Source organism: Bos javanicus, chromosome 21, assembly GCF_032452875.1.
Source record: "Bos javanicus breed banteng chromosome 21, ARS-OSU_banteng_1.0, whole genome shotgun sequence".
Classification (NCBI taxonomy): Eukaryota; Metazoa; Chordata; class Mammalia; order Artiodactyla; family Bovidae; genus Bos; species Bos javanicus.
Window position 1 is genome coordinate 44,710,305 of NC_083888.1, and position 22,542 is coordinate 44,732,846.

The 22,542-nt window shown below is 39.0% G+C and overlaps 2 protein-coding genes across 7 annotated transcripts in view; one reads left to right on the top strand and one right to left on the bottom strand.

Moving 5' to 3' along the window:
• The window catches only part of LOC133233949 (uncharacterized), a 28,928-nt gene extending 10,638 nt beyond the window's left edge, over positions 1–18,290 (bottom strand). The window contains exons 1-3 of one of the 4 annotated variants that reach the window (XM_061394140.1): positions 17,776–18,290; positions 2,178–2,299; positions 1,091–1,229 (exon numbers count right to left, since the gene is read on the bottom strand). In XM_061394140.1, the coding sequence (XP_061250124.1) occupies positions 1,091–1,229; positions 2,178–2,299; positions 17,776–17,872 (358 nt within the window). In that variant the 5' untranslated portion in view covers positions 17,873–18,290. The other 3 variants (XM_061394138.1, XM_061394137.1, XM_061394139.1) reach the window with 3 other exon arrangements.
• A 22-nt stretch (positions 18,291–18,312) lies between these two features.
• The window catches only part of LOC133233946 (protein FAM177A1), a 68,861-nt gene continuing 64,631 nt past the window's right edge, over positions 18,313–22,542 (top strand). Inside the window, exon 1 of one of the 3 annotated variants that reach the window (XM_061394127.1) lies at positions 18,313–18,568. The gene's annotated coding sequence lies outside the window, so the exon portion shown is untranslated. The remainder of the gene's footprint in view (positions 18,569–22,542) is intronic. The other 2 variants (XM_061394128.1, XM_061394133.1) reach the window with 2 other exon arrangements.

The window sequence follows — 22,542 nt, forward strand, 5'->3', positions numbered from 1 at the left end:
TCCAAATTTTTCTTTGTCGAACATAGCTCTTCTATAAATTTCTGTACATCAGACCTGATACGGTGTTATAGTTAGAATTCAGTTTTTAATTTCCCCTCTATTGTTCTTGTCTAAGTCTTTTTCTATTCTGTGAACTTCAACCACTTCAAATGGCAACTATGAGCACTATTTAAAAATAGAATCTTAAAGCAGTAAACCAGGGTAGTTTCACCCCCAACTATAATATAGGTACAATAAATTTGTATTAGCTACATATTACAAATTTGGTAGTAGTGAACTTTTGAGAATAATAATATCTAAGATTAGTAACATGAGCACATTACTACTCACCCACTCTAAGCAATGCCTCAACATCTAGGTTGGCAGGGAGACTGAAATAGCACGTTTAAAGTATACCCTAGACAATCATATCCCGTTTGAACAAAAGATATAGTAACAGAAGAGTTTACATCTTAGCAGCATGGAGTCAGTCTAGTTTCCTGTTTGAAACACAGGTGTTGCATTTGAGGGACAGACATGCAGGAGACTATTACTAGAGCTGTCCTGTGTTACAGACAGGAGATGCTCCATGTGGTCAAATCACCGCCTGCATAAACTCTCAAGATTATCCATCTCTGTCCTCTAAGTTCACGCCCATCCAACAATATTGGATTACTATCTGACTTCACAAGTAGATAGTTTTATAGGGAGAAAGTTTTCAGCTCCCTTGGCAGTTATATTTCTCACTATAAATAAATCACCGCTATGGATAAATGTAAATCTTTTTTGAGTATATAAAGTATGAGTTAGTTTTCCTATATTCAACCACTTCCAATTAGTTTCAGGACCTGAGAAGTCACCTCCTATTAAATATGTTCAGTAAAAAGCAGAAATACTCCCGTGGGGGACATGAAGTGGCCTAACCTCCCTGGACAATGTTTCTATTTAGTTTCTCTGATTTCAGTAATTGGTAATAGCTAGGTTGCAGGTTGGCCTTTTGCTTTAAAAAAAAAACCAAAAACAGTGAATGCCTGGTCAAGAATCTGCATAGTCATGACATGTAAGGAAAAGCGCACACGAAGTCGTCAGGTTTGCAGGCTGGAGTGCCCACCTAGAGGTGCCGTCTGATGTGAGCCGCACACAACACAGTAGTTTCTGCTCATTTTTCCTTCCTCACATAATGAATCAATAAAGTCTTCATCGTAAAGGAATGCATCAACGTGAACTGTGGGTTCTGGCTGCTGCTGTATCTGGTGGAAAGAAGAAAAACATCAAAAGAAACAGAGTACAAAGAAGTCTCTTTTTATTGCTAAATAAGGCAAAACATCAGTGGTTCATATGCTGAAGTTCTGAGAGCAACAACAACCAGAAAGACAAGTTTCGCTTATGGAAGTCAGCAACTCAGCTCTGCTTTCATGCTATTTTTGAGACACTGGCAACTTGCTATTTGACCATGTCATGATGCAAAACATGGCTATGAGAAACAGATAAAAATTTTAGTTGAAAGGAGTATTCTGAGATCATTTTGTCCATCCTAAGTAATATACTTTACAAATAAGGAAACATACCCAGAGAGATTTCTCCCAAGAAACGACACTAGTTAGTTCAGAGGGAGAATAGAAACTAATACCACGTCTTCTGAGTCCTACATGACAGGGACTTATCCATCAAAATACTTGGCAAGTAATCTTTTCCCAGAAGCAAAGTTTTCAAATAATAAAAAATGTTTAGTAAAATTCCATGCTTACAAATAATAGCACTTAATGCTGGTAGTACATGATATAACAGCAAGCAGCTACAAAGCAAAAAGAAGTTTGATCCCTTCTACTTCAACGATAATAAAGAATCAACAAAAGAGTGAACTTCACCCTTGATAAAAGTCAGGGAAATGGAACAGGGCAGAGAAAACCAAGACAATTACATAGGCAGGGACAGATTACTGTTGTATTGTTGGGCCTTGATTTGGGGTGGGGTGGGGTCTGCTTGGGAAACAGGACACCCTCAAAAAATATCTTTTGAATGAATGGTACTAGGGAACCAGAGGATTACCGACTCAGAAGAATTGGGGAAATGGATGAAGCACCAAATGAAAAAGCAGAATTCAGGACTAATGATTAGACTGGAAAGGCTAATGGGGTTAGAGAAGAATAGGAGAAACCTCAAGTAGCACTAGGAATAAATGAATTTAATATATTTACTTTTTGGAGGGCTAGATGTTCTGAGGAAAGCATAGTTTCTAGAGGTAAGCAATTCCGAAGGTCTTCTGCTATGTTTTTCAACATAATGTCATTATTGTCTTGAGTGAATTCATCAAAATCTCCTGCCCCCAAAAAAAAAAAGTATAGTTTTTATGGTTGCAGTCATACCTAGACTAAATGATTACAATGGATGGTTATCTTCTATCAGATAGCATCGATTTATAACAATAAACAAACATTCTAGGTCCAATGAAATATTCAAATTCTAACAAATGTTCCATGGAAAACATTGAGTTTTTTCCTTTTCTAAGCTGCTTGAAAATATAAAACTTGACTATTTCAGCCTGTTAGAGAACAACAAAGACATTTAAAAAGTATGTAGTACTCTTACTACTTAAATTTACTAATTAGTAGTCAAATATTCCTTTTGTGACCATGTAGACTTTATAAGTTTAGGAGGCATTGCATAGGGATAACTTTAATCCGAGCATCCCTGCCTCCAATAAAATGTACCCAAGACTTCAGATAATAAGGACAAACAGATGGCACCAACTATAGAATAAACTTTATAAGAATCATGTTGCTCTGCTGCATCTGAACAGCAGATAAAATGATCATTAAAACAGCACATTTCTGATGGCTCTGGCCTACTTTTGGATACACTGGAAAAAGGGGAGTGAGCGTGTATGCCAATGTATATAGAAATAAAGATGAAGAAAGTGACACTTGGTGAATCTATGTAAGGGTGTAAAAGTGGTTTCCATTGTTCTGTTTTTTCAACTTATCTGTGTTTAAATTTTTTTTTTAATTGGCTCTACAAAAGAATGGTTTCTAAGAAGCTCATACATAATTTTAAGTAGAAGAGACTCACCTTGAAGTAAAACACTGTAAAAGTTAGCTGTAACCTGAATGCCAAATATAGACTGGAAAGAACAACTAATGAAAACATTTTACCTTTTTCTTAAAAAACTATCTTATATTGAATTCTTGCTAGAGTAAAAGGACCTCAAGGGGACTGTGTTTTCCTTACTGTTTTAAAATAGCTATAAAACGAAAACAGGTAGATTGTGAAGAAAATACCATCCATTTCCACATACCCTATCCCTCAAGTCTTTGGTTGTTTTAAAATAAGTTCATGATTTCCTTCTTAAACATATTAATAATAATTCTTGTGTTGGGTCAGAATGCTATTCTCAAGTCACAAATACCAATTAAAATTTGGATAATATTTTCTAGCTTGCAAAGTTCTTACACGTAGAAACTACATCAATTAAGTATTATAACATCCATGTGAAGAAGACAAAGCAAGATTACCTTTTCTGATTCACAGAGGAGGTAATTAAGGCGACATGAATTGTGAAAAGTTACAAAGCAGGCCAACAGCAGCTAAAGAAATAAACCTAAGTTTTTTACTCTTTCTTTTCACTCTTTCCACTGTGTCCCTACATACACAGGTTCTTTCTCTGCATAACCTCTCTCTGAGCAATAGTAGTTAACATGAAGATACATTATTTGACTCCTTGAACTAATGCAGAAAGGCCTTTTAACTCTTTTTATTTTTTCTTTCTACACCTATCTGCGACAGTGATCTAAATGTTGCTTCAAATTATTTATAGGAGGATGCCGAATATAAATTATAGACAAACAAAAATATTATGAAGATTCATTCCAAATTCTTCTATTTATTTAAAAATTTTTGATTATTATCTTTTTGGCAATGCCACACGAAATATGAGATCTTAGCTCCCTGCTCAGGGTTTGAACTTGTGTCCCCTGCAGTAGAAACATTGAGTCTTAACCACTGGATTGCCAGGAAGTCCTCAAATTGTTTTAGGTGGAATTTAAATAGCATCTGTGATGCAGTTTTTTAAAAACTGGAAGTATTTACTTTGTTATTAAAATTAAATTCCTTAAAACATTATTTTTAAAGGCTATGTAATATTCCATCATATTTGTATTAACCATTCACTCCTACTACTATACATTTATATACAATTATAACTGTGAAAATTTAGGGACATTGCTAACATTTGGCATACTTTGGCCTCTTTGCATAACATTTGGCCTTTTTGCATTTATTTCCTTACTATAAATTCCTAGCAGAAGTACTTAAACATTGTAAAGGCTTTTACAACATACACAGTCATGTATGGATGTGAGAGTTGGACTATAAAGAAAGCTCAGCACCAAAGAACTGACACTTTTGAACTATGGTGTTGGAGAAGACTCTTGAGAGTCCCTTGGACTGCAAGGAGATCCAACCAGTTCATCCTAAAGGAGATCAGTCCTGAGTGTTCATTGGAAGGACTGATGTTGAAGCTGAAACTCCAATACTTTGGCCACCCGATACAAAGAGCTGACTCATATGAAAAGACCATGATGCTGGGAAAGATTGAGGGCAGGAGAAGGGGACGACAGAGAATGAGATGGTTGGATGGCATTGCTGACTCAATGGACATGAGTTTGAGTAAACTCCGGGAGTTGGTGATGGACATGGAGGCCTGGTGTGCTACAGTCCATGGGGTCGCAAAGAGTCAGACACAACTGAGCGACTGAACCGAACTGAACTTGCTACATACTGCTAAATTTCTTTCCTGAAAGATTATACCAATTTACTCCATCAGAAAAAAATAAGAATATGTGTAAGCCTTACTTCATGAAAGCCTTACAGCATTGAACTGTACTATAAAAACAAACTTTGTTGTTTTAATTTGCATTTCTTTAATTACTAGTGAGGCTGGACATCTTTTAACATGTATAATAACAATTTCGGAATGTGTGGTAACAGTATGTTGCTTGGAAAAAGATTAAAGGTGTTAATCAGTTGCCTGAGGACAGTTAGCTTTTCTCAAATTACATATGCAGGTGGGAAGGGAACAGAGAAAGAAGACTTTCTCTGCAGAGCAAAATCTATTCTTTAAAAGTTTCCTACTTATATTTAATTAAGTACCTGGGAAAAGAGAACTCACCAAAGCTGACAGTCTATGAATCAAGTCTCACTTTTTATATCTGGTCAGGTATCAAGTCCCATCATGTTCACTTTTGAATCCACTTCCTCTTTATTACCGCTTCAACTACTTCATAGTCACAGGTACCACCTCACACTTAGAAAACCAGGACAAACTCATAATTGGCTCCTGAATGATCAGTTTCTCCCCAATATAAGTTACCTTACACATGTATTTTGGAGAAGGAAATGGCAACCCACTCCAGTATTCTTGCCTGAAAAATCCTATGGACAAAGGAGCCTGGCGGGCTACAGTCCATGGGGTCACAAAGAGTCGGACATGACTGAGTGACTAACACCACACGACATCTATTTTAAACTGCTGCTGCTAAGTCGCTTCAGTCGTGTCCAACTCTGTGCGACCCCATAGACGGCAGCCCGCCAGGCTCCCCGTCCCTGGGATTCTCCAGGCAAGAACACTGGAGTGGGTTGCCATTTCCTTCTCCAATGCATCTAAGTGAAAACTGAAAGTGAAGTCGCGCAGTCGTGTACAACTCTTCGAGACCCCATGGACTGCAGCCTACCAGGCTCCTCCGTCCATGGGATTTTCCAGGCAAGAGTACTGGAGTGGGGTGCCATTGCCTTCTCCGTATTTTTTTTAAACTAATTTTGCTTAAACTTCACTCATGTCACTCCTTCTCCTTACAATTTTGGGACAGCTTTCCACTTTTCAATGTATCCAATATTACTGTAGACTTTCACGGCCCTCTATATCACCAGAGTCTAACCATCCTATTTTCTATTCTCATTACTCACTAACATAATTTTTGCTTAAGACAGGCAAATTCCCTCAGTTGTTTTCCATATTCCTTCCTGTTCATATTGCTCCTTTCAACTATGACCTTGTTTTTCACAATAAGGGCCTTCTCAAGTTACTTCATCTCCAGGAAGTCTTACCTTCAGCCCCTGGCCGTCATTCACCCATATCCTTATCTCTAATGACTTATAATATATAATTAAACACTGGGCCATGTATTTCCTATTATTCATTAATATTTTATATTACTTTGAAGTTCTTATTCAAAGTTTAAAAATTTACTGAGGGGACTTCTGGCCTTAGACAAGATGGCTACTTCCCTCAATTTCCCCAGCTCCTCCCCTCTAAATATGATGAAATATCCTGGACGTAAACCAACAGGCAACCATAAAGGACTCTGAAGGCTAGAAAAAAGGTAAACTGTCTAGGGATGTCAGGAATTAAGGACGGAAGGTCACCGCAGTGAATTCCCTCCTGGGTTTTCATCTTCCATGTAGCCTGGACTGGGCCCTGGAGAGGTGAGTGACTACCAACCAGAACTACCAACACCTATAGACTGAATAAACAAAACAAAAACTAAGTCTGCTCTCTCTCGCCAAAGACCAGTAAAGGGGAAGAATAACAGAGGTGTACTGGGGAACCCTAATCCCTAGCCCACACCTGGGGCAAAGGCAGGCTATCTGGTAACAAAGTAGGAGGCTGCTGTCTCCAGGCCCTCTGCCCAGCAGGAGAGACTCAGGCCTGAGGCCTCTCAGCCCTCTGCCCAGAAGCCAAGAGCAAACCAGGCCCTGTACTGCTCGTCCCCGGACCCCCACTGGTGGAAGGCAGCTCAGTGACACAGGTATCTTTCTCCAAGCAGGAAACACCAGCATAGATTGAGCAGGAAGCCCCAGCAGTACCAAAGAATGAAACAAGCCTGAATAGCACTGCAAGGGCACTGAAAACTAAATGTTGTCAGAGCTACAGCTCACAAAAGCAGGCCAGAATCAACAGGTTAAACTTAAGCGGGGCAACTGCCTACTAAGATAGAAAATGTGAACAGGATCAAGTCAGCATAATATCTAAAATATCCAGGATAAAATAAAAATTATCCTAGTATACAAACAAAATGTTCACGATATAACAGAACATCATTTATATCAAGAACAGGACAAATATTAATTTGACTCTCGCAATCTAGATGCTACTGTGCAACTTAGTTTGGATGATCAGACAAGGACTCTAAAGATGCTATAACGAAAATGCTTCAATAAGTAGTTATGAATTATCCTGTAATAAGTGAAAAAAATAGAAAATCTCAGCAAAGAAGTCATAGAAAAAGAAACAGAAACTGCAAAACAGAAAAATAAAATAATTTAGAAATCCCTTGCTGAAAGGGCTCCGTAGTAGAGATGACAGAGGATAGAACCAGTTCACTTGAATTGACAGATCAATAAAATTTATTCCATCTGAACAAAAGAGAGAAAATAAAAAAGAAATTGAACAGAGACCTAAGGATCTTTGGAATAACGAAAGAGCTAACATTGGTATCTGAGTTCCAGAAGTAGGGGGAAAAGTGTGGAGCTGAAAAGTATTGAAGAAATACAGCTAAAAACTCCCTAAATTAGGTGAAAGATCTAAACCTACAGATTTGAGAAGCCAAGCAAAGTCTAAATATGATAGACGCAAAGAAATCCACTAAGAACATATCATAAACTTCTAAAAACAAGAGGCAAGGAACAAATCTTAAAAACAACCAAAGAGAAATGATTCATTCCCTACAGGGAAACACCAAACAACAGTGAAGTTTTCATCTGAAACCAAGGAGCCAGGAGGTTACAAAACTTTTCAAATGCTGGAAGAAAAGGACCACAAGCTGTAAATTTTCTATCTGATGAAATTATCCTTCAGGAATGAAGGAGAAGTAAAGACAAATCAGATGCAGAAAAACTAAAAAACAAAAAATTTTGTTGCCTTAAGACCTACCCTTAAAGAATGGATATAGGAAATTTCAACAGAAAGGAAATAGCAGAAGAGGGCTTGGAACTTCAGACAGGAAAGAACAGAATGTGTAAAAATAGGCTATCTTTCTCATTAGTTTCTTAAATCATATGTGATGGTTACATCAAAATTTATAAAACCACCTGTAATGGTGCTCTATGTACATGTATACAGGAAATACATAAAACAGTCATATTTTTAAAGTGGGGGAGGGTATAGGGACCTATGTGGAAGTAAGATTTCAATATTTGCTTCTAGTAAAACAGATAAGACAGGTAAAAGGATCAGATAAAACACTGATAACTAGAGTCAGACATGACTGAAGCGACTTAGCAGCAGTAGCAGCAGTGATGTTACATATGTATACTGTCATACTCAGAGTAACCACAAAGAAAACTCTACAAAGAAATACACTCAGAAACACTACAAAGAAGAACAGAATGCTAAAACTGTTCCATTTACCCACAGGAAGGCAAGAGGAGATAACAAGAAATTGAGAAACAGAGGGTCAGAAAGGAAACAAACAATAAAATGCTATACTTAAGTGCTAACATATAGTAAGCTAATTGTAAATGGTTTAAACACATCAATCAAAAGACAGAGATTAGCAACACAGATTTAAAAAATACAACTCACCCTGGGTTGGGAAGATCCCCTGGGATAGGAAATGGCAACCCACTCCAGTGTTATTATGCTGTCAACAGAAACTCACTTTAAACATGCCAGGAAGACTGAATATAAAAGGATGGGGAAAAAAATTGTGGCAACGGTTTAAAAAAAAAATAGGGTAGCTATACAGATATGAAATAAAATAGACGTTAAAGCAAAAGAAAAAATTATTAGGGACAATGAAGAACATTACATACTGATAAAAGGATCAATCTATCAAGAACACACAGTGATCTTAAATGTGCATACACTGAACAACAGAGCCTTAAAATATCAATACATGAAACAAGGACTTCCCTGGATGTCCAGACAGTGGTTAAGACTCCATGCTTCCATGATCCCCAGTTAGGGAACCAAGATTCCACATGCAGCATGGCAGCGGAGAGGTGGGCGGAATGAAACAAAAACTAACAGGGCTGAAAGAAGAAATAGAAAAATTCACAATTACAGCTGGGGAGTTCAACACGATACTGACAGGACTACAGGGCAGAAAATCAGCAAAGATATAGAGGAACTGAAGAATATCACCAATCAACAAGACCTAATAGATATGTATAGAACACTCCACTAAACTGCAATGCTGCTGCTGCTGCTAAGTCGCTTCAGTCGTGTCCGACTCTGTGCGACCCCATAGATGGCAGCCCACCAGGCTCCCCCGTCCCTGGGATTCTCCAGGCAAGAACATTGGAGTGGGTTGCCATTTCCTTCTCCAATGCATGGAAGTGAAAAGTGAAAACGAAGTCGCTCAGTTGTGTCCGACTCTTAGCGACCCCATAGGCTGCAGCCTACCAAGCTCCTCCGTCCACTGGATTTTCCAGGCAAGAGTACTAGGATGTTCAATTATAGACCAAATTTCTACATCTACTAAATGAATAAACAGGGTCTATCTTTTATAAAAGGTAGAAAAATTATCAAGCTGTGTGGGATTTTTTTTTTGCAAAATACACCATATAGGAAAAACATAGGCTGAATACAAAAGAAATATTTTCTGTCTCTTGGACACCCATAAAAAACATATATCTTAGTCTTCGACATAAAGCCATTCAGCTGTTATTTTGCATTTACTTAAAATATCCTCTGCTAAATAGTTGTGTTCATCTTTAAAAGTAAATTGCTTAAAATTACATTCAATTTCTTTCTGTAAACCAACATTTCTTCACCTCGACAAAGGAAATACACTGGATACCGCCAATGAGCTGTCATCAGCTTTACATTACACTTAGAGGAAAAAAAAGTCTGATAGACCATATTGAGTCATAAAACAAATATCAAAAATTCTTAAAGAATTTAAATCATACAGAGTATCTTTGAACATAATGGAGCCAAAGTAACAGAAATACAATAGGCAAATAGCCAAATGCTCAGAAAGTAAACAACATATTTTTAAATAATGATAGCTACAATAATCAACAAAGAATAGAGCATTCAAAAAGATACAGAACAGATCCAGGCAAAAATGCACAAATAATTTTCAAAGATTCAAAAGCAATTCAGTGGAGAAAGAAGAGCCTTTTCAACAAGTTGTGCTGGAGCAAATGGACATCTACAGGAGAAAAAATGAACTTCAATCTAAATTTCACACTTTATACAAAAGTTAACTTAGGTCAAAGAACATGTAATACACAAAACGACAATTCTTTTAGAATTTTGTGAAAAAACCTTTTTACAAAACTCTTTTAGGGTTTGTAAAAGAAACCTTAACACCTGAAACTAACACAGTATTGAGTAATTTTTAAATAAAGAGGGAAAAAAAGCATAGGAGAAAATCTTCAGAATCTAGGGCCAAAGAGATCTTAAACTTGACATCAAAAAACAAAAATGGGATAAATTGAACCTTATTAAAATTAAAAACTTTTGCTTTGAAAGTTCTGTTAAGAGAATGAACAGGCAAATTACTGGGAGAAAATACTGCATACATACATCTGACAAAGGGCTTATATCTAAAATAATAAAGAACTATTAGTCCATTCTAAAGGAGATCAGTCCTGGGTATTCTTTGGAAGGACTGATGCTAAAGCTGAAACTGCAGTACTTTGGCCACCTCATGCGAAGAGTTGACTCATCTGAAAAAACTCTGATGCTGGGAGGGATTGGGGGCAGGAGGAGAAGGGGACGACAGAGGATGAGATGGCTGGATGGCATCACTGACTCGATGGGCGTGCGTTTGAGTGAACTCCGGGAGTTGGTGATGGACAGGGAGGCCTGGCGTGCTGCGCTTCATGGGATTGCAAACAGTCGGATACGACTGAACTGAACTGATTTATTATTTATATTTATTGGGTTGCCATTTCCTTCTCCAATGCATGAAATTGAGAAGTGAAAGTGAAGTCGCTCAGTCCTGTCTGACTCTTAGCGACCCCATGGGATTTTCCAGGCAAGAGTACTGCAGTGGGGTGCCATTCTTGTCTGGAGAATCCTGTGGACAGAGGAGCCTGGTGGGCTGCTGTCCATGGGGTCACACAGAGACGGACACAACTGAAGCGACTTAGCAGCAGCATAAATGTAATTTATATTATGTAATATAAATGTATACATATTCATATTTACAAAAATATATTTATACTTATATTTATATTTATTAATAACTATTTATTATTTCTGTTTACAATAGAAAATGGGCAAAAGACATAAACAGATACTACATCAAAGAGGATATACAAATGGCAAATAAACACATGACAAGATGTTCAACATCATTTGAGAAATGGAAATTAAAACCCAATGATAGGGCTTCCCTGATGGCTCAGTGGTAAAGAGCCTGCCAATGCAGGAGACGCAAGCTGGATCCCTGATCTGGGAAGATCCCACATGCCATGGAGCAACTAAGTCCTTCTGCCACAGCTATTGAGCCTGTGCTCTCGAGCCCAGGAGCTGCAACTACTGAGTCCACGTGCCACAACTACTGAAGCCCTCATGCCCTAGAGCATGTGCTCTGCCAACAAGAGGAGCCACTGCAGTGAGAAGCCTGCACACCACAACTAGAGTAGCCCCTGGTCTCTGCAACTAGAGAAAAGCCATGAAGACCCAGCACAACCAAAATAAATAAACAAAATTATTTTTAAAAAAAATTGGAAAAAAAACCCCAATGATATATCATTATATAATTTTCAGAGTGGCTAACATAAAAATACTGAAAATACCAAATGCTAGTAAGGATACAGGTCTTCCTTACTAGCATTGTGGCTTACTTCCTTACTAGCAAGTGGCTCAGTGGTAAAGAATCAGCCTGCCAACATAGGAGAAGGTGTGGGTTCGATCCCTGGCGGGGGAAGATCCCCTGGAATAGGAAATGGCAACCCACTACAGTATTTTTTTTTTAACCTTTAGTTATCTGGCTGTGCTTGGTCTTAGTTGTGGCACGCAGAATCTTTGACCTTCCTTGTAGCACGTGAGATCTTTAGCTGTGGCATGTGAATTCTTAGCTGCAGCATGTAGGATCTAATTCCATGACCAGGGATCAAATCTGGGCCCCATGCATTGGGAACATGGTCTTATCCACTGGGCCACCAGGGAAGTCCCCACACTCCAGTATTCTTGCCTGGAGAATTCAATGGACAGAGGAGCCTAGCGGGCTACAGTCCATATAGTAGCAAAGAGTTGGACATGACTGAGTTCGTGGTGCATAGTGAGGATGCAGAGAAACAGGATTATAGTCACTCTGGAAAACAGTCTGGCAGTTCCTATAAAACTAAAAATACACTTACCATATGATGCAGCAATTGCATTCTTGGACATTATCACAGAGAAATGAAAACTTACGTTTACACAAAAATATGTACATGAATGTTCACAGAAACAGTATTTGTAACAAAGGCTTTACTGGTCTGGATACCTCATATGGCTTTTTCACTCACATGTGTGGTACCCAGGCTAGGACAGCAGAAACATGTAGGCTGGTTGGACAGCTTGCTCTCCATAAGCTAGCTGGGACTTCCTGACACTGTGACGATCTCAGGGTAGTCAGACTACACACGATGGCCAGATTCTCCCAGAGCAAGTATTCCAAGAAGTAGGAAGTAGAAGTTGTCAGTTTCTTAAGCCCTAGGTCTGAAACTGGCCTAGTGTCATTTCTGTCAAATTCTAATGGCCAAAGGTGTCACAGAGAGCACCCAAATTCAAAGGGGAGAGAGAACACAGATCTGACTTCTTATGGAATTAAAAAAACAACTTTATAGAGGTAGAACGGACATACAATAAACTGTGCATATTTAAAGTGCACAGTTATATAAGTTTTAACATATATATATATATAACATGTAGTATGAAAGATCACTATAACCATGATAGTGAATATAGTCATTATCCCCAGTATCACCTCCTGCCCCTCTGTAATCCTTCCTTCTCTCTAATCCCCTACCAACCCAGCCACCAGAGATCTATTTTCCGTCACTATAGATTAGCTGGCATTTTCCTAGAGGTTTAGATAAATGGAATCCAAGTATGAAGTCTTTTTTCAGTATAGTTTATTTCACTTAGCAAAATTTGTCCATGTTGTTGCACATACAAACACTTCATTCCATTTATTTGCCAAGTAATATTCCATTATAAAAATACAGCACAATTTGTTTATCCATTAACCTGTTTCTAAAGGAGATGCCTTCCTTCTCCCCCTTTCCTTGCTGTATTGTATTGGCTAGAAGCTCTTACACATAATCCCCCAGTGGCTCAGAGGGTAAAGAACCCGCCTGCAATGCCGGAGACACGGGTTCGATCTCTGGGTTGGGAGATCTCCTGGAGGAGGAAATGGCCACCCACTCCAGTATTCTTGCTTGGAAAATCCCATGGACAAAGGAGCCTGGTGGGCTCCAGTCCATGGGTCACAAAGAGTCGGACAGGACTGAGCGACTAACACTTTCAGCAGCTCTGTTATGATGCTGGCTAGAAGTGATGAGTACAAATCCCTCTTTTGTTCTTAGGGGAAAGAATTCAGTCTTTCACCATTAAGTATGATGTCAGCTGTAGATTTTTCATAGATCCCCTTTATCAGGTTGAGAATGTTGCCTGCTATTCCTAGTCTGGTAAGTGTTTATCAGGAAGAGATGTTGGATATCGTCAAATGCTTTTTTATGTCTCTTGAGATAATCATATAGTTTTTCTTTTTAGTTAATATAGTGAATTACATTGCTTGATTTTCTAATGTTAATCTAATAGTGCATTTTGGAATAAATTACTTGTTCATATTATTGTTTTTATATATTGTGCCCATTTTTAATATACAATAAATGTGATGAAAAGTACAATTATTTTTACTTATTTAACAGAAAAATTTTGTTTAAGAGGTATGCATTTGCCCAGTGTATCTTTTTAATTTCTGGAAAAAACAACCTATTTACCTCGTATACTTGATAACTTTCACAAATTCATAATCTGTTAATAAAGACTGGAAAACATGTAAGTTATGTGGCTACTTCCTCAGTGGTAATACAATACAGAAATGGAATAGTATGCTGTTTGACAAACGTAACTAGATCCCAGCCTTTGCTTTTTAGATTTAGTAGGAATTTCAAAGAACCTCTAACAACTTTGTAGCTGCTGCTAAGCAGCAAGTCCAATTCTGTTTAGTGAGGATGTATTTAAAATACAGGAAGCAAAAAAGCTTCTAAAAGCTTCTATTCATCTACAATTATCTTCCTTAAATATTAAAATATTTTCTTGATGATTTTATTAATTTTCTTATAGCATACCTCACTTTTCTATCCTTTGTAACTTTTAAAAAATTTACTTTTAATTGGAGGATAATTGCCTTACAATGTTGTGTTGGTTTCTGCCATACAACAATATGAATCAGTGTTAAGTATACAATATATACTCCCTCTTGACCCTCCCACCCACCCCACCCTGCATTCTACCCCTCTATGTCATCACAGAGCACAGGGCTGAGCCCCCTGTGCTATAGTAACTTCCCAATAGCTATCTATTTTACACATGGTAATGTATGTATTTGTAACTTGACTCAATAGAAACTTTTACATGCTGTTGGTTTGACATCCTCCTTTGTATATGAATATTCAGGAAAAATTCAGAGGCTTCAGAATAGTGTTCATTAACAGACAACTGTTAACAAAATGCAATTTTTAATATGCCTAATGGGGACCACATTCAAAGTTCTGGCTCTCAGTTCTCTTCACTTAATAGAGATTGTAGTTACTCTCCTATATGTTGAAAGCTAAGCCTAGAGTCCATTTCACATACATACATGAAGTAGTATGTATATAAAGAAGTAGAAAAGAACAGATGCTCTACCATGAGATTAGAGTCAATGCACTGAGGTCCTGTTGTATTTTTTTACTCTCTTATTTATTTGAGGCGGGAGTTGTCTATGTGTGCTTTGCCCCTCATCTTTGTTTCATCCCTCCTATGAAGTGAAGTGAAGTCGCTCAGTTGTGTCCAACTCTCTGCGACCCCATGGACTGTAGCCTACCATGCTCCTCCATCCATGGCATTTTCCAGGCAAGAGTACTGGAGTGGGTTGCCATTTCCTTCTCCAGAGGATCTTCCCGACCCAGGGTCTCCCGCATTGTAGGCAGACACTTTACTGTCTGAGTCACAAGGGAAGTGACTATACTAGTGATCATTTGTTTCTAGACCTTGGTCTAAGCTGTACTAAAGTAAATACAGGCTCTATCTTTATTTTTTTATTTTTTCTACATCTTCAGTTTATATCAGACGTTGATATGTGCTTATTTCTGTCCTGGTCTACGATTCTGGTTCTATCAGCTTGATTCCAAATGACCCCAGGTCTAGATATGATAATTCCACTATTCCTTCAGAGACCAACAATATTATTCTTTCTTTTGTGTATTTAAAATTATTATGATTTTACTTGTTAGCAATATGTAGTTTTTTAACTTTCAGTAAACTCTATGAAGCTCAAAATCAAAATCATAAAGCCTATTATTAACTCTTGCTATTCCACTAAATAGTATAAAAATTCAAGGAGAGTTATAATTAACAAAGGTCTAAGCAAATGTCATAAAAGTAAGACATCATGCAATAATTTTTTTTCCCCCTGGAAGAAGGGAATTAGGAAAATGAAAAATTGCTGATTGGAAGAATCTTTTGTGCTGTATTTAATAAAAAAAAGTACACTATGAGTTTCAGTTCTGGAGGCAATAATGATGATGGCTACACAATGTACATGTATTTCATATCATTGAACTGCACACTTGAAAATGGCAAATTTTATATTATGTATATATTACCACCTAAAAAAGGTTTACCAATAAATTACACTACTTTTTAAGATTTATATTAAAACATACTCCTTCGTCTTAAGTTAAAAAAAGTATAGTTGCTCAGTTGTGTCTGACTCTTTGTGATCCCATGGACAATAGCCCACCAGCCTCCTCTGTTCATGGGATTCTTCAGGCAAGAATAAGTGACACTTATTTCTTAAGATATTCATTGTAATAAACATTTTTCAGAAACTCAGTTTGTTTTCTAAATTGTTTAACAAACTGCCTGAGTACCTCTGACTACAGGATCTGCTGGAGAAAGACAGAACATGGTGTTAGAAAAAGTAGACACATATTATTTAGGCAATAGTGTTGGGTCTTCTTGTTTACAAAATCATCATCCAAAACATGCTTTCTGTGATTTCGGAAAAATGGAGTCTCAGCTGATGCCTCTAAAATTGGAGATTTAGATTACAAATGGTTCCACAAAACTGAAAAATCTTTAAGGCAAGGAACAACAATCTTGAATCTTGTCTGTGTGTAAAAATATGAAGCTACCTCTTTGGTTTTCTCTACTTTCCAGGCTAATCTCACTAGCAGATGTCCAAAGTAATTTTATTTTGGCATCTTAGATAAAATGATGGAGAAGGCAATGGCACCCCACTCCAGTACTCTTGCCTGGAAAACCCCATGGATGGAGGAGCCTGGTAGTCTGCAGTCCATGGGATCACTGAGGGTCCGACACGACTGAGCAACTTCACTTTCACTTTTCACTTTCATGCACTGGAGAAGGAAATGGCAACCGACTCCAGTGTTCTTGCCTGGAGAATCCCAGGGACGGGGGAGCCTGGTGGGCTGCCGTCTATGGGGTCGCACAGAGTCGGACACGACTGAAGTGACTTAGCAGTAGCAGTAGCTAAAATGATCTTCCAAAATGTGTAATAGTAATAACAATAATGATAACACCCAAATGATTATTGACTCTAACAACACAAAGAGAGAGAATTTCCAGGAAGAACCTCATGCCTGAAAGTCTAAAACTGGGAGTCATCAGCAAACAGGAATAATAGTTCATGTCTGGCTGAAAATAAACATGGAATCAACATTTAGAAGTACAAAAGCAGAGCATGGTTTGGAGGAGTTCTCAAACGAGGAATATCCTATTTTTTCACCAGGTTTCACTTTGCTAAAATAGATCTACCTCCATTCTTCAATAACTCGACCTAATTACCACATTTCAATTCTAACATGTGCTTTTTTAGTATTACTATTAATATTATTCAAAACAAAGTCTTCCCCTCCCCTCTTTCTCTCTCTCCCCACCCTGGAACAACTCCTTTAAATGTATGGACTATTTAGACTAGTTGGGACTTCCTGTAGCTGATGGTAAAGAATCTGCCTGCAATGCAGGAGACACGGGTTCAATCCCTGGGTCAGGAAGATCCCCTGGAGAAGGAAATGGCAACCTATTCCAGTATTCTTACCTGGAGAATCCCATGGACAGAGAAGCCTGGTGAGCTACACAGTCCATGGGGGTCGCAAAGAGTCACGACTGAGCGACTAACACACACACTGAGATTAGCTACATGAGACTTTGCCTACAGGGTAAAAAACCTCCAGTTCTACAGTCTAAAACTTATCTTGCAAAGGGCTTTTTCAGGTAGTATCCTACTGGTAGTCCCAAATTTGTGGGAGTAGTGGGGAGTTGGGCTAACCCATTCCTCCCACTTTTTTTTTCCTTTAGGAACTAGGGTAGACACAATGCGGCTCTAGCTGCCTAAGTCTGTAGCGGAATCATAAAACCCAGAGCCGGGTCTTTCTGCATCCAGTCCTAAACTGGACTCCTACTCTGTCAATGCTTGCGATGTGCCCGGTGAACCCGCCCGGTAGCAGAGCAGAGACCAGCACCGCTACCCCATGGAAGGCTTCTGGCCTCACCCTAAGTCCCCAAGGTCAGGACCCACAGCATATCCTTGCCCCAACCGCCTGACTCTGGCTCTGATCGCTTACGGGTAGTTCGCATCCATTGCAGAAGCGCTGGGAGGTCTGCCGGAGCCACCGTACGGAGCAGTTGCAGTACTGCGAGCCGCGCGGCGCGGAATTCCATGTTGGAGAAAGCAGATCAGCGGAAGGTTCGCACTGCGCATACGCAGGCAGAGGCCGGTTCAGACACCCGATTAGACCCGGCGTGGAACCCGCCTCCCTCGGCTACCAAAATCCTAAGCCCCGCCTCCTCCTTGGAGTTCTCACGTGCTCCTGGGACTCCCTATTCTGAGACATCTCCCACCTTTCATAATTCCCCTCTTAGCTGGTGGTGCTCAGCCAAGTCATTTTTCGTCAGGTGGCGCCTGGAGGCTGGACATCTTTCTTGAGATCGCATCCCTAGAAAGCCTCCTATCTTCATACTAACTTTAATGCCGCAGTTATTAAGCGATAGGAAACGAATGTCAAAGGCCAATCAAGGCAAAGAAACATCTCAACACACTCTCGGTAAACACTCTGTAGAGACGCGCCGAGTGCCCCGGAAGCGGAAGTGTATCCCCTTCTTGAAAGGCTGGACTACGCCGAGTGGTGACGTTTCCTCATTGGGCGGAAGGTTCGGTGGCAGTCGTCGGGTTTCCAGCTGGTGGGAGTTGGCGTTGCGGTGCTGGGCGCTGGAACCCTAGTTTATCCAGTTTGGGAAGTCGGGCTGTGGGGTCGCACCTGTCTGATCCCCGCGTTCCCTGGTTTCCTTCCCCGGCGTGGGGCTTCGCGAAGGTCTCTCGGGCCCCTTTGGGCCACGGCGGTAGCGGTGCCTTTTGCGGTAAGTGTCTGCTTTTTCCCGCCCCAGACTGCCGACTAGCAGCTGGGGGCAGCCCCAGTCCTGCTCAGCGGGGTAGACACTCCGGAGGGACTTGGCTGCTTTGGCCACCAGCTGTCGTCATCGAGACAGAGGTGCGCTGGCCCATTTTCATCTCTTGTCCCTCACCAGAAGTTTTGTTAAAAGATGCGCTGTGACCCTTTAAAATTGTCTTCAGATTTGCCAGAGCCAAATTAAACGTAAGCGATGTCAGGCCAGACTCTGTTTTGCTGTCCTGATCAAGAATTTAGATGTGGCTGCTACTCCGAAAATCTGTTGACTTGTACCAGATTTTATTTTTCCACGTCAACTTGTGTCTAATTAACACAGTGTCCCGCCTGTAGTAGGCTTTCAAAAATGATTAAGGGATATCAGTTCAGTGCCATTGACGACCTAAAATATACTGGTGGCTCTATCCGTAACATCTGGTGCTACTAGACGTTTCTTGAAACTCTTTCTCCCTTGTTGACGTTGTTGATGCTGTTCTCACATGGTTCTTTCATATGCTTCATTCAACAAAATGTTTACTCTTTCTTAGCTATAAGGATACAGAAATGAATGACTTGAACCCTGGCATTGAGGACCTAACAGTACAGTGATACAGAGACACATAAATATACATTATAATCAAGATGAGTGATGAGAAATTCTAGTAAGATGTAAAGAGCCATGAGAGCTATGGAAACAAAGATGATATGCTCTGCTCCTTAGAAGATTTGTGACCTTGAGCAAGTTGATATTCCAATCTAGCCTCAGTTTCCTCATCCACCTTAGTTTGAGAATGGAAGATTAGGTAACATGTTTGGTACCATGCCTAGAATACAGCAGTGGTGGTGCCAAAGGGGAGGGGAACTATTTCCTTCAAACTTCTTTCCCTTGATTTTTTGATCTGGTCAGTATTTTCTAACTAAATATGAAGTCCTGTGCAAAAGCATCTTCAAGCCCTCCTTCAAAGAGATTGATTACTCCTGTAACTCCACCTATCTGGAAATTCTGGACCTGCCACTGGAATACAGTAAGATAATCATAAATGGTAGCTTTAATTTTTTTTTTTCAATTGATTTTCTTGTGTATGCCTTTGCAAAGGGAATTGGTAAAAGCGTCTCTCCTCCTGATTATTCTCGAAGTCTCAATGGACTCCTTTTAGTTGGCGGTTCACCATTGCCTTATCCCATAAGCTGTCTCTGAGAGTTCTCATCTGCTTCCATAGTATTATCGTTGTATGCCAACAATTTCCACATCTTTTTCTCTAGCCCTTGTTTCATGAAATAGTATTTTAGTTTCTGCAAATTCAGTAGGTCTAAAACCAAGTTCACTCTCTCCACCTTCTTTTCGTTCCCCTTTTTATTACATATAACCTACACACTTTCCTAGTTTATCTCAGAGTTTTGACCTTGGGTTTCTAGTTGAATTTTGTGGTATTTGTTCAATTTTTAAAAGAATAATAAAGTCAACACTAACTGCCAACCTAGTAGTAGAATTTTGTAAATAACCTTTAAAACCCCTTGAATCTTGCCTCTATTTAACTTTCAAATCAGCTTCTCTTTTTTGCATTCCATTCATTGGTTAATGGCATCACTAACCACATGGTTATTCAAAGGAGAGCCCTCAGAGTCATTTTTGCCTCTGTTTCTCTTTCATTCTCCATAACCATTTGATCATTAGGTCCTATAGATTCTGCTTTATGATTAACCCTTAACTTGAGCCCTGTCCCTCTGTTTTGTGTTCTTCCTTAGTTCAAGCTCACATCTCTTGAATAGACTTTTGGAGTATGTTTAGAATATGTAGTCTCCTTACTCCAGTTTTTCTCCCTTCAATGCCTTTGTTACATTGTCTCTAATTTTTAAATTATAGAACAGATTTTTCATTCTCTTGTTTGCCTTAATGAGTATTGCTTCATGCAGTGCTTATTAACCCTGGCTGCACATCAGTATAGCCAGTGAAGTGTTTCAAAACATAGGTGCCTCGTTTGGCTCTCCTAATCAAGAATTTAGATGAGGCCACTTCCCCCATAATCTTATAATGTTACCATCCCTGAAGTTTCTGATTGATTACTTCATTTTTAGCTGACAGGTGTTAGCTGAATGCCATTGAAATTGCCCATTACTTGAGCATATGCCTCATCCCTCCTCATCCATATTTTCAGGCTGTGTTCATTTTAGCTTCAAGGCAAACTATTTCCAAAGAGTTCTTTTGACTTTGTTTTAATTTTCCTCCTGGTAACAGTTTACATAAAGATTCTTTTTATGATTGACTTGACAGCCAGAAAGTATCTTAGAGAATTGATTCCCAGTGCTTTTGAATTATTAGCTATTGTTGCTAATTGAATTTTTGGTATACCTTTTCTGCTGTTAAGCCATGAAGTGTTGCAGTGGTTTTATCCTTAATGTTAAAATGAGTTTTAAAGTTGTTTTAAAATTTGAAAACAGAATCATTGTATTGAAGAGAATATTTCCTAATATTGATTGGTGCAAAATAAGACAGAGAAGTCAGTGGTGGCATGATACCTAATTTATTTTCTGAAGTTAACAGAGGAGTCTTGTCTGTGTTAACTTGATGTAATTTATTGATTTGAAGTTAGAACTTTGCTTGCTGGAGCAATTCCTGGAGCACATAGTAGGTGTTTAATGAGTGACTGACTAACTGAATACAAGGGGCCATTCTGTCTCAACCTCTAGAATAACATTATTCTAATTCTCATAAAGAGCACTTTGAAAAGTAACTTTCCCCTTAACCAAAAGGAATTCTCATAGTCGTTACCAATAATTTGAAAATTACAAGAATGTATTAGAAAATTTAAATTACTGTTCACCATCAAAGATGACAAATGTTATTATTTTCTAGAAGCTTTACTACAATAAGGTTAACATACCATATAGCTCACCCAAAGGGTACAGTTCAGTGGTCTTTAATGTATTTGCACAGTTGTGCAACCATCCAGGGCTTCCCAGGTGGCACTAGTGGTAAAGAAACCGCCTGCCAATGGAGGAGACTTAAGAGACACAGGTTCGATCCCTGGGGAAGATTCCCTGGAGGAGGGCATGGCAACCCACTCCAGTATTCTTGCCTGGAGAATCCCATGGACAGAGGAGCCTGGCGGGCTACAGTGCACGGGGTCGCAGAGAGTCAGACGTGACTGAGCACGCACAACCATCACCACCATCAATTTTAGAACATTTTCATCACTCCACAAAGAAACCCCATGCCCACTAATACTTCTCATTTCCCCCTAATTCCCAAACCCTAAGCAACTATTAATCCACTTTCTTTCTTTATAGGTTTTTCTCTTCTGGACATTTTATATAAGTGAAATCAAATATCCTTTTGTCACATTAGGTTTCTTTCATTTAACACAACGCTTTCAAGATTTATCCGTGTTGTGGCATGTATCAGTACTTCATCTCTTTTGATTATCAAATAATATTCCATTTGGTGGGTATGCCACATTTTATTTATCCACTCATCAGTTGAGGGATATTTGGCGCTTTTTTCCCTTCCCTTTTTGGCTAGTGTGAATAATGCTTCTAGTGACCATTTAAGTATAATTCTTTGTGTGGATGTGTATCTTCCTTTTTCTCGGATGTACCCAGGAGTGGAATTGCTGGGTCATACAGTAACTTTGTGCATTTAAAATTTTGAGGAATCGCCAACCTGTTTTCTAGGGCTGTACCATTTTACGTTCCCACTAGCAGTGTATGAGAGTTCCAATTTCTGCACGTTCTCACCAAAACTTGTTATTACAGTTATCTCAGTGTGGGTCAAGTGGTATCTGATCGTGCCTTTGATTTACATTTCCCTCCTGGGTAATGCGTTTTTTGGATATTTGTTTAAACAAAATACATTATGTGCAGTTTTGTAGTCTGGCTTTTACCTCTAAGCATATTTTTAGCATTAGCAAACATATTTACAAAAGATTTTCCCTCATTTCTGCTTTCCTC